This window comes from Aulostomus chinensis, chromosome 5 (genome assembly GCF_037954235.1).
Source record: "Aulostomus chinensis isolate RoL2024-O1b breed Wild chromosome 5, RoL_Achi_v1.0, whole genome shotgun sequence".
In the NCBI taxonomy this organism is placed as follows: domain Eukaryota; kingdom Metazoa; phylum Chordata; class Actinopteri; order Syngnathiformes; family Aulostomidae; genus Aulostomus; species Aulostomus chinensis.
Genome location: NC_141324.1, coordinates 22747980 through 22760036, shown reverse-complemented (window position 1 = coordinate 22760036; position 12057 = coordinate 22747980). Strand labels below are relative to the sequence as shown.

At 42.0% G+C, this 12057-nt stretch overlaps 1 protein-coding gene across 1 annotated transcript; it reads right to left on the bottom strand.

Annotated features, from left to right (window-relative positions):
* Positions 1 to 406: 406 nt before the first annotated feature.
* On the bottom strand, positions 407 to 7537 carry LOC147261757 (uncharacterized). The gene is made up of 14 exons (XM_086205013.1): positions 7492 to 7537; positions 7295 to 7326; positions 7167 to 7200; positions 6390 to 6425; positions 6028 to 6199; positions 5533 to 5645; positions 5084 to 5255; positions 4309 to 4421; positions 3863 to 4034; positions 2919 to 3031; positions 2471 to 2642; positions 1696 to 1808; positions 1257 to 1428; positions 407 to 718 (listed from the first exon to the last, which is right to left on the bottom strand). Exons 2-14 carry the CDS (start codon positions 7304 to 7306, stop codon positions 622 to 624), a joined length of 1491 nt encoding a protein of 496 aa, XP_086061139.1. The 5' UTR covers positions 7307 to 7326; positions 7492 to 7537; the 3' UTR covers positions 407 to 621.
* Between the last annotated feature and the right edge of the window lie 4520 nt (positions 7538 to 12057).

Sequence of the window (12057 nt, the reverse complement as noted above, 5' to 3'; positions counted from 1 at the left end):
ACTCTGGCTGCCTCCCACAGTCCAGACTTTCAAATGGGGACTAGGCCAAATGAGTACTCTAAATTGACCATTGGTATGAATGTGAGGCTGAATGGTTGTCTGTCTATACGTGTTGGCCCTGCTATGGACTGGCGACCCGTCCAGGGTGAACCCCGCCTCTTGCCAGAAGGTGGTGGGATAGGCTCCAGCCCCCCTGCAACCCTTAACAGCATAAGTGGAAGGAAACGGATGGATGGGTTGTTTATATTTTGTCATTTAGATATTTTAGCTTTATTTCAATATTTTCAAAGAGGTAAGGGAAGCAATGTAAGAGAAATGAGAGAACACAAAGCTGTGATGCAAATTTATTCATCATTTTCAATGTTTCCATAGAATTAATCAAGATACAGTTCAAGAAGCAGGCAGGAGAGAACGTGTAAGGGCGCCATCAACAATCCCTGACAAAGATGAGTGAGCCAGCAGCACCTTAAACTTAAACACCTAAAAAAAAGTCTTTTATATATATGCCCTTTTCAAGACATTCGTTTAACCTGTGTTTTAAAAAGATTGACCGCTATTCAGAGAATCTGAATTTGTCATTTCTTTCTGAGGCACTTCGTGGAGTCGGTGGCTTGACAACATCTAGCATGGACATTTAAACCGGACTTTGTAGTCATTGCACTTCTTGCCCGAAGCCTGGTCCCGATTGCGACAGATGAATCCATGACTTTCACTGTTGCTGCAATATAATTTAAGCAATTTAGTAATTACCCAAATTAGTTGCAGCTCAAAGAGACACAACATGGCTTGCATTGTGAAAAAGAACCTGTAATTATAACTTTTAGGCAGTAGGGTGACACTGTGTTACGAGCAGATGTGGGAGGAGAATCAAAGAACTGTACTCAAGTAAAATTACTGCTAATTTGCAAAAACAAGTTCACAGCTGGAGGTCGTCATCAAAACTATTGCTAAAGTTTATGACTTGATTTGAAAAAGCAAACAGCATTTATGTAATGTTTATGTAACGTCACTGTTCAGTCAAGAGCTACATTCTAGACTGGCCATGTTAGCCAGTGTGACGACAGGTGGAGGTGAATGTGCTATGACAGCTCACTGTTTATTGATGAGGTTGTGTTAGAATGACGAGATTCCTATAGAACCTAGAAGGAGATTATATGTTCTGGATGGGAGCTGAGTAACGAGAGTTCTCTCCTAGGTGTGCAACAACAAACATATTGTTCCTAAAGGTGCCCACTTACTGTGCGTCTACTACTTACCGGTGAATCACATCCCCTGTTGATGCCACGCTGTTCCCGTCTACAGTAAGAACATCTATTTCTGCTGGATCTTCACAGATTTTCTTTGGATTTTCTTTGCGCAGACGCTTCAGAGTCTCCCAGTCTCCAGATCCAGAGGGGTTGTCTCTATCAAACCAGTCAGTCCAGCATTCTGGAGCAATCATCCAGGGAAGGAATAGAAACACTGACTTGAGATAGCGCTTCATTAATAGAGCATAGATGTTAGCAAGGGACTCATCCTGTTATAGAAGAAAAACTCGGAAGGACATTTTAGTGTAGCTCAGAGGTATGAAACTGGGAGCAGGTGGACAACATCTGGACGCCTCTTATGTCAGGGGTCCACACACAAAAACTTCCTCAAGCAGTACCTCACCACCAATGATGATACACTGACACCTACAAGATGTGATGTACTCACTGTCAACTGAAGGTTCGCAGAATTCAGGGCAGCTGAAACGAACTTTATAGTCTTGACATTTTCTTCCTTTCTGTTGGCTGTTAATACAGATGAATCCAGCTGTTGTATCACTTCTGCAGGAGGAACCATCACAACATGAATCAGAACAATAAACACACAATTAGATTTACAGTGTTAAATACCTTGAGTGTTGTCATGTGATGAGCTCTACGAATTGATTTCAATAAAACGGTAACCAGGTTAATTCTATAAAATCCTGAGATGAATTGTGATCACCGGTATGAGGTTCCTTTCCTGTGTTGTGGTTTACAGATGAAAATGCAGCTTTAGTGTGATGTTTGTTTGTTTCTTCTTTTGCTGACCAACTCATAATCGTCTGCACATGCAGCTGAGATGAAACCTGTAGCTCCCTCTGTTTGCTTAAGTCTCTCAGGTCAGACAGGTTTTGAGTTTGTTTCTCTGGTCAGATGATTGACTTATTGAGCTGGATCAACTTGTTCATGTGAAAAGTTGAATTCTACATCCTGGACTAGTGACAGCCTGCTTAAATTATTTTGCCCTATTCAGGTTCCAGGAATGTGTCCTGAGATGTCTGTCTTTGCTACAACAGCTCAATGTTAGTTGATGAGGTTGTGTTAGAAGAACGTGATTCCCCATAGAACCCAGAAGGAGATTACATGGTCTGGATGGGAGCTGAGTCAAGAGACTTCCCTACCAGGTGTCAACAAACATATTGTTCCTAAAGGTGCCCACTTACTGTGCGTCCACTACTTACCGATCAATCACATTCCCTGTTGATGCCACGCTGTTCCCGTCTACAGTAAGAACATCTATTTCTGCTGGCTTGTCACAGATTTTCTTTGGATTTTCTTTGCGCAGAGCAGCGAGAGTCTCCCAGTCTCCAGTTCCAGAGGGGTTGTCTCTATCAAACCAGACTGTCCAGCATTCTGGAGCAATCATCCAGGGAAGGGACAGAAACACTGACTTGAGATAGCGCTTCACTAATAGAGCATAAATGTTAGCAAGCCACTGATCCTCTTCTAGATTTAAAAAAAAAAAAACTTGGAAGGACATTTTAGTGTAGCTCAGAGGTATGAAACTGGGAGCAGGTGGACAACATCTGGACGCCTCTTATGTCAGGGGTCCACACACAAAAACTTCCTCAAGCAGTACCTCACCACCAATGATGATACACTGACACCTACAAGATGTGATGTACTCACTGTCAACTGAAGGTTCGCAGAATTCAGGGCAGCTGAAACGAACTTTATAGTCTTGACATTTTCTTCCTTTCTGTTGGCTGTTAATACAGATGAATCCAGCTGTTGTATCACTTCTGCAGGAGGAACCATCACAACATGAATCAGAACAATAAACACACAATTAGATTTACAGTGTTAAATACCTTGAGTGTTGTCATGTGATGAGCTCTACGAATTCATTAGAAAAAAAGATAATCGAGTTAATCAATAAAATCCAGTGATCAATCTAGATTGATCGCAAATCAAGATTCTGTCTTTTGCTTTGTTCTTGTTTTAATTTTCTGTGGGGGGTTTCCAACAAATACACATGGAATTAGACTGAAGAAAGGCATGACAACTGGTTAGAGGAGTCAGTTTTGTGTCTTTGTTTATAACATCTCACTTAAAAGATTTCTTTGGGGCAGCCATGGATGGATGGATTATTTCTGAGTCACAATTTATTCATTTTCTGTGTTAAAAAGGCTAGAAACTAAAGTGGAAATTAAACTGATGTAATTATAAGAAGGATCTGGTATGAGGATCCTTTCCTATGTGGAGGTTAACCCATGACACCCCAGTTAAAGTGTAGGTTGCTTTTTTTTGCTGGCTATCAAATCGTCTTCACATCGTCACCTTCTTCAAATAATGCCAAGTCACTTTTTAAGTTTTTCAGAAAGCACAAAAAACTGGAGACAAAAAAATCATCAAAGAGTTGATTCAGGTAAAATAAACTGTCAGAAATGACTTAGGCAATGTTTTTAAGAAGGTGAGGCTATGCAGGTTGTGTTAGAAGAACTTGATTCCCCATAGAACCCAGAAGGAGATTACATGGTCTGGACGGGAGCTGAGTCAAGAGACTTTCCTACCAGGTGTCAACAAACATATTGTTCCTAAAGGTGCCCACTTACTGTGTGTCCACTACTTACCGATCAATCACATTCCCTGTTGATGCCACGCTGTTCCCGTCTACAGTAAGAACATCTATTTCTGCCGGCTTGTCACAGATTTTCTTTGGATTTTCTTTGCGCAGAGCAGCGAGAGTCTCCCAGTCTCCAGTTCCAGAAGGGTTGTCTCTATCAAACCAGACTGTCCAGCATTCTGGAGCAATCATCCAGGGAAGGGACAGAAACACTGACTTGAGATAGCGCTTCACTAATAGAGCATAAATGTTAGCAAGCCACTGATCCTCTTCTAGATTTAAAAAAAAAAACTTGGAAGGACATTTTAGTGTAGTTCAGAGGTATGAAACTGGGAGCAGGTGGACAACATCTGGACGCCTCTTATGTCAGGGGTCCACACACAAAAACTTCCTCAAGCAGTACCTCACCACCAATGATGATACACTGACACCTACAAGATGTGATGTACTCACTGTCAACTGAAGGTTCGCAGAATTCAGGGCAGCTGAAACGAACTTTATAGTCTTGACATTTTCTTCCTTTCTGTTGGCTGTTAATACAGATGAATCCAGCTGTTGTATCACTTCTGCAGGAGGAACCATCACAACATGAATCAGAACAATAAACACACAATTAGATTTACAGTGTTAAATACCTTGAGTGTTGTCATGTGATGAGCTCTACGAATTGATTTCAATAAAACGGTAACCAGGTTAATTCTATAAAATCCTGAGATGAATTGTGGTCACCGGTATGAGGTTCCTTTCCTGTGTTGTGGTTTACAGATGAAAATGCAGCTTTAGTGTGATGTTTGTTTGTTTCTTCTTTTGCTGACCAACTCATAATCGTCTGCATATGCAGCTGAGATGAAACCTGTAGCTCCCTCTGTTTGCTTAAGTCTCTCAGGTCAGACAGGTTTTGAGTTTGTTTCTCTGGTCAGATGATTGACTTATTGAGCTGGATCAACTTGTTCATGTGAAAAGTTGAATTCTACATCCTGGACTAGTGACAACCTGCTTAAATTATTTTGCCCTATTCAGGTTCCAGGAATGTGTCCTGAGATGTCTGTCTTTGCTACAACAGCTCAATGTTAGTTGATGAGGTTGTGTTAGAAGAACGTGATTCCCCATAGAACCCAGAAGGAGATTACATGGTCTGGATGGGAGCTGAGTCAAGAGACTTCCCTACCAGGTGTCAACAAACATATTGTTCCTAAAGGTGCCCACTTACTGTGCGTCCACTACTTACCGATCAATCACATTCCCTGTTGATGCCACGCTGTTCCCGTCTACAGTAAGAACATCTATTTCTGCCGGCTTGTCACAGATTTTCTTTGGATTTTCTTTGCGCAGAGCAGCGAGAGTCTCCCAGTCTCCAGTTCCAGAAGGGTTGTCTCTATCAAACCAGACTGTCCAGCATTCTGGAGCAATCATCCAGGGAAGGGACAGAAACACTGACTTGAGATAGCGCTTCACTAATAGAGCATAAATGTTAGCAAGCCACTGATCCTCTTCTAGATTAAAAAAAAAAAAAAACTTGGAAGGACATTTTAGTGTAGCTCAGAGGTATGAAACTGGGAGCAGGTGGACAACATCTGGACGCCTCTTATGTCAGGGGTCCACACACAAAAACTTCCTCAAGCAGTACCTCACCACCAATGATGATACACTGACACCTACAAGATGTGATGTACTCACTGTCAACTGGAGGTTTGCAGAATTCAGGGCAGCTGAAACGAACTTTATAGTCTTGACATTTTCTTCCTTTCTGTTGGCTGTTAATACAGATGAATCCAGCTGTTGTATCACTTCTGCAGGAGGAACCATCACAACATGAATCAGAACAATAAACACACAATTAGATTTACAGTTTAAATTGAGCAGTGTTGAGATGTGATGAGCTCTACGAATTCATTAGAAAAAAAGATAATCGAGTTAATCAATAAAATCCAGTGATCAATCTAGATTGATCGCAAATCAAGATTGTATTTTTTGCTTTGATCTTGTTTGTTTTAACTTTGTATTGAGGGGTCGCGAACAAATACATGTGTTGCATTGGAGTTAAGAAGAGTGTGACAACTGGTTCGAGGAGTCAGTTTTGTATCTTTGTTGATACCATCTCCCTTGAAATGATTTCTCAGGGTGACACGGTGGTGCAGGGGTTCGCACACTTACTGTGCGTCCACTACTTACCGATCAATCACATTCCCTGTTGATGCCACGCTGTTCCCGTCTACAGTAAGAACCTCTATTTCTGCTGGCTTGTCACAGATTTTCTTTGGATTTTCTTTGCGCAGAGCAGCGAGAGTCTCCCAGTCTCCAGTTCCAGAGGGGTTGTCTCTGTCAAACCAGTCAGTCCAGCATTCTGGAGCAATCATCCAGGGAAGGGACAGAAACACTGACTTGAGATAGCGCTTCACTAATAGAGCATAGATGTTTGCAAACAACTAAACCTGTTATCAAGAATAGAAAATAAACTTTTCACTCAGATTGAGACAGAAACACTCAAGTTTGAGATATTTTTTAATGTGATAAAGATTACATTGTCTTCTTACCATCATGGGAGTGTGCCCCAGCCTGCTTCTGACATCCTGGTTTATAGAAAAATAAATAAATAAATAAATAAGAATGTAAAAGTATAGTCCTCACCGTGGGAGTAAGAGTATGACCAAATGATATGAACCCAACGTTCCTCGCTTCAGGGTTCTTCGTGAAACCTGCCATCAGCTTTGGTATCTTGGAAGGTTCTGTGTACCCAGTGAACATTATTCCTGGTGCTTCCTCAGAGAATGCAGTCAGTCAACATCAGGAGGGCTTAAGTGACCACCATCCCTCTCTAACTGCATGAGTCTATCAGCCCCAGTGTTTGTGAATTGAGCGTCAGTCTCATCAGCATGTAAAGATGTCATGTTTTGCCCCAGATATATGACTGTAACCTCATTTCGATACATGGTACCCAGAAAGGGTTTGCTTAGCAGCAGAGATGGAGCAGCATTTTACCTTTGCTGTTACTTTGTGAATTGCAGGGATCCTTTAAGACTTGTTCACACAGTAACAGGTGCAAAAGCAGCGCAGCCCTTAAGTGAACTGGCCCCTGAGTGTTGTTTGGAAGTGATGTTGAAAATACTCCATTAAGCTGACACTTGATACTCAGTATGTATTGTGTACTCTCACCACCTTCAAACCCCACCGACTGATATGACACAATTAACTCATGGACTTAGTAACATCCAGCCATTTATGACGAACAGGAGATCGTTGTGCCTAATGTATCTGAATGCCATTCAGGGATGGCGGCTTCAGACAGTTTTTGATCTATAAAAGCAACTTACCAATCAGAAGGACTGCTATCACTGCAACATTTAACTGTAGGAGGAAATTGAACACAGTGATTGATGGCATATTATCAATAAAGAGTCAATACTTTGAAACTGGTAAGATGGAAAATATTCTACTATACCAGTTTGATCATTATCGCAGATCACGCTTGACCTTGCAAAGATAACATTATTCATGAAATAAAATCAATTACCCAGCATTACAAATATTCAACCTGTTTCAAACAACTAATTTTAACTGCGAGGGTTCATATCTATTCATAAAAGAAACTAAAATGATCCTTGGAAAAACTTCTAACAAGAGACAAGAGAAACTCACCTGAGCCTGAAGGTGCTGGATGCTGCTGCTCCTGTCAGGGGTGGTCCCTGGAGTGATCTGTGCACACTGCTCTGCTCTTATATATGTACTTTTTGACAGCAGGATGTCATGCAGTATACATGCATGTACTGTGACAACTACGCCCATAGCATGTGTATTGCGTGATAGTTATTCTTGGGCTGACTTTGTCAGGTATGTCTAAAAGGTTGTCACCTGTACCTGTCAGGATGTGTGTACAGAGGAGCTAATTTGCAGGAGTAATGAAATGTCATATCATGATGAGCTTGTCCAGTTTCTCCAACGAGTTAGAAGAGTTTTATTATATTTATGTTGTAATATGGATGTTATAAAAGCTCTCCTGGAGTTTACAGGCACCTCATACATTTTGATAAATTGTTATGAATCTTTTAAACGCTAATTTTTAGATAAGGCATTGATGCATTACAAACACTAGAATGCCAATGAGTGCTGCACAGTGTGTGTGTGTGTGTGTGTGTGTGTGTGTGTGTGTGTGTGTGTGTGTGTGTGTGTGTGTTGAACAGTGCTTATAAAGTTGTTTACATGTTTATAATGCTGAAAATACAGTCTCATCAACAATCTCATCACTGGCGTGAAAACATCGTCTCTAAATTCACAGACACACTCATCAGTGGTACAGAAAGACTTGAAAACTTCACGCCCAAAAACATGAGAGGAATATTTCACATTATGTTCCCGGAACATTTTCAGTTTGACGCCCTTCGGGCAAAATTCTTTGTGATAATAAGATTTTGGAAGGTGTGAGGACAACCTTAACTAACATTGTCACCCACTCCAGCCTCTCAACATTCATTTGACCAGTGAAGTGAAACAACCCTTCATGCGAGACAATAAATAACTGAATACCAAATGCATACGTATCAAATTTAATAAAAATCTGATGTCATTTTGAAATCATGCCAAGAGACAAACAGTGCCTGGGCGGAACAAACATGTTTAACAGTCTGCTTAGTTATGTGGCCGGTATTTCAACCTGTCAATAAAATGATGAAAGCCTTGCCATTTGCAGTTGAATACTATCTGACATGTTGATGGTGTAGCACACCATAAATCATACCACCTTCCATTGTCTTCCATTCTATCTTCATCTATCTGTCTTGGTCTATCAATTATACATTGAAATGTTTTTGCTTCATTTTCAAAATAAATAAAACCATCAAAGCTTCACAAATTTTTTATTTGATGGGTTGCACTGAAGCGCAGTCGGAACTGGAAAACTCATTTGTTGTTGTGTTAATTTTGCTGCTTTTTCCATACCAAGACAAACAGTGGACCGAGGGGTGCAAATGAGCTGAAGAAAGAAAACAGGGGCAACACCAGTAAAGTGAAGCAAACAACTTCATGAATTTTACAATTCATGCACACGATGAAGGAAGCACTGCAACGACACAAAATGCTTTTATCAGGGAAAACATCAAAAGTCAAAAACAAACCCCAAAACACATGCGGAGTAGAAGTGCAAGCAAGGCACTTGTCGGGCATGGGGCTTCTTCCAACCCTTACGGCAGAAGAGAAGGTGGAAAGAGGGTACACCAGCTTCCACCTCCTGGGCTGGAAACAGTAGCGTTTGTTAGCCTAGAGAGAACTCTAATGGTGAAATACCAGTGGAAGAATGGGAATTGTGTGCAAACTCAAACAAAATTGTGGGGCACTAAAGGGCAAGTGGTTGAATGCCGTTACGCAGCGGAGAGCTGTTTCTGAGGTGGAGGGAGGCCAGTAACAAAGCTGAGGGCGATGTGAGACGAAGAAAGAGACGGTTCAACAAAGAGATGGTTCGGAGGGCCATTTCTTGAATAGGACTGGATACATTGAACCTCCCAGACTCAAAGCCGGTTACAGGTTCAACAACACTGATAGGCAGGATGGTGCCCCAATTCCTGAGCCATGCCTTGGTGTCAAACTAGGTGATGACTCACCTTGTAAAGTCAGCGCTAACTGCATCCACATAGAGTCGATGATTTACTCTTTTGACATCAATCTCCTTCAGGCTGAAATCATGATCCTGTACTTCAGGATGAGCAGACTGTCTAGCAGCCCTCTGAAGTGGGGTGAGGCTGAGGTTCGCTGTTCTAAGCTGTCAACACCAGTGGTTGTAGATCAAGAAAAACTGGCTGGAACCTCCTCAAAAGATTTCTGAATGGAAAGGACGTCAGCCTTTACATTCTTTGTCAGGCTGTTATATACTTACTTACTGAACGACTTACTTAGTCCTCTATAGGCCATAAGGCTTCTTCACTCCATTGTGTTCGGGTGGTTTTGGGGCTCCCCGTTTACTTTGCCTGGTGGTTTCTGTTGCCTGACTCTAACGCGCCTCAGGCATCATGTCACTGCTTTAGTTCTGATGGAAAGTTGCACTGATCTCATGCAGATGATACTCTATTATTCAGAGAGTCAAGGCAACAAACATCACAGCGCCTCTGAGCTCCAGCTGTGCCTGCATGTCACCGAGGATGAGCTAGCTAAGCTACAGAAGATGAAGAAGAAGTATCACACAGGGCCAGAGACCTGCTGTGATGAATATGTTCACATGTGTGAAGGAAAACTACATGCCTGGTGAGTCTTGATTGCATGACAATAGATTTGACTCAATGTACTGTATTTAGTCTTCAGTGGGTGTTTCATTGTAGGAATCGGTGTAGACTTGTGTTATTTCATTACTATTAAGTCCTATAGAGGGTCTGTCCCTCCTCTCCATGGCTGCTCAGGCAGAAGCCACTTACACTGATAAACATCCCCTCCACCCTGCCTTCTTCTGTCAGTTGGACAGCCTTGTGTCATGGATGTGATCCGCTGTCACTCGAGAAAAATCACATGATCCCCCTACATTAGAATTAAAAAGAGTCTTATTATACCGGCTTTAGTTGTTGACCCTGAACCAAACAAAGCCTGCATAATGCTGTGGTGCATAGTGCGACAGCAATAACACAACAGCATCTGTGTCACTGGCCCACTTCTGCTTTTGCTACCACCCTAACAGTAACAATATTCCACCGTTCTGTCTTCTGACAGATCCATCGCAACCTCATACCATACATTTCTGTCGAGTCAGTGTTTGCTTTTTCCACCGGCTCCAACGCCCACCCGTTTGTGCTCTATAGTGTATAACTGGCACCATACAACAATTTCACTTAAATGTGAATGTAGGTCACTTTCTTGGAGGGCAGGTTTTTGAGTGATGGGTTGCACCATGGTACCTTGAACGTGCTGTATGAAATTGCTTGGAGTCAACGGAGGCCGTATACTGTGTGCTCATAGTTCTGCATGTCTACCTTTGACGTCAGGTTTGAGGAGAACCTTTGTCCCATCTCCAGACCCGATGACAAGCAGCACAGAACATTCCTGGCCAATTTGGGATACGACACAGCTGCTCTTCCTTCAGGAAGCTCTCTTACTGTCACCAGACTCTACATATGTGATGTCCTTTGGTTCTCAGCAGCTAGCGGTGCAGCATTTAAGGTGTCTAAGATCACACTGGAGTCTCTGTTCTTCTTCCTCAGTCTTAGAAGTCATGTTTCTCTTTGACTTGACTTCCATGGAGGAGTCTATTTCTTCCTCATTTCATCTCCTTTAGATCTTGAATCAGTCCCGTCACTGGTGTCTCCCCCTCTCGTCTGTCAGTCATCCTTTCACTGTTTCTCTGTTGAACATTTGACAGCTCATGAAGATGGAGAGAAACCTCAAGACTGAAGCAATGACAGAATGTGCTTTTTTTTGCAGAGGGACACATGGAGGGAGATAAACATGTTGCTGCAAAGGTTATGTTAATCATCAACCATGACCAGCTTTGGTAACGGATATAATGTTATCAGTTGTACATGATTCAACAGCACACACACCTGACTATTCATTATTCAACAGTGTATTGTGCAGGTTTCAAAGCATTCTTGAGAACATTTCTGACTTCTATAAGTTTCAAAAAGACCTTCCCATTGAAGGTCTGGACTGGGGATAGACAGATGAATAGACTGCGCTCACCCACTCTCGCCAGGTTCATTGACCAATAACAAAAATGTCAACGCCTACGTGTTTTCATAATCTTTGCCATTCTAACCTCCTGTCACATCTGTGGCATCAACAACCTCCATAGTCCTACATAACAGGGCTGAGAGAAATAGGCTCAAGCACACACGTCTGACGCGATGGAGGCGGATGTTTTACCGAAACAAATCTCATCCAACATCACTCAGGTAAAACACTAACATATAATGTACGTCAGTCATTTTGAGTTTCTCCAGTCGTTTGAGAGGAACCTAGCCACTGAAATGATGTGTTTCTGATCAGAAAGGCAAAGCAAGTTAGCTAGCAACAAAAAATGGTAATTATGATATTTTCATTTTATTCATGGACTTTTCTCTGCTTTATTTCTGATATTTACTGTTTCCCCCTGCGCGGGTTCTCTCTGGTACTCCAGCTTCCAAAGACATGCAAGAAGGAACTAATTGGATACTCTAAATTGACAGCGTGGCTGTGAGTGTGAATGGTTTTCTGCCTGTATGTGTTGGCCCTGCGATGGACTGGCGACCCCTC

Bases quoted from the DNA above. Each gene is read 5' to 3' on its own strand.
- LOC147261757 (XM_086205013.1), bottom strand. The intron at 6,426-7,166 runs GTAAGTTGCTTT...TCTATAAACCAG, and splicing joins GATAGCAGTCCTTCTGATTG to GATGTCAGAAGCAGGCTGGG. The intron at 1,429-1,695 runs GTGAGTACATCA...TGATTGCTCCAG, and splicing joins CTGCGAACCTTCAGTTGACA to AATGCTGGACTGACTGGTTT.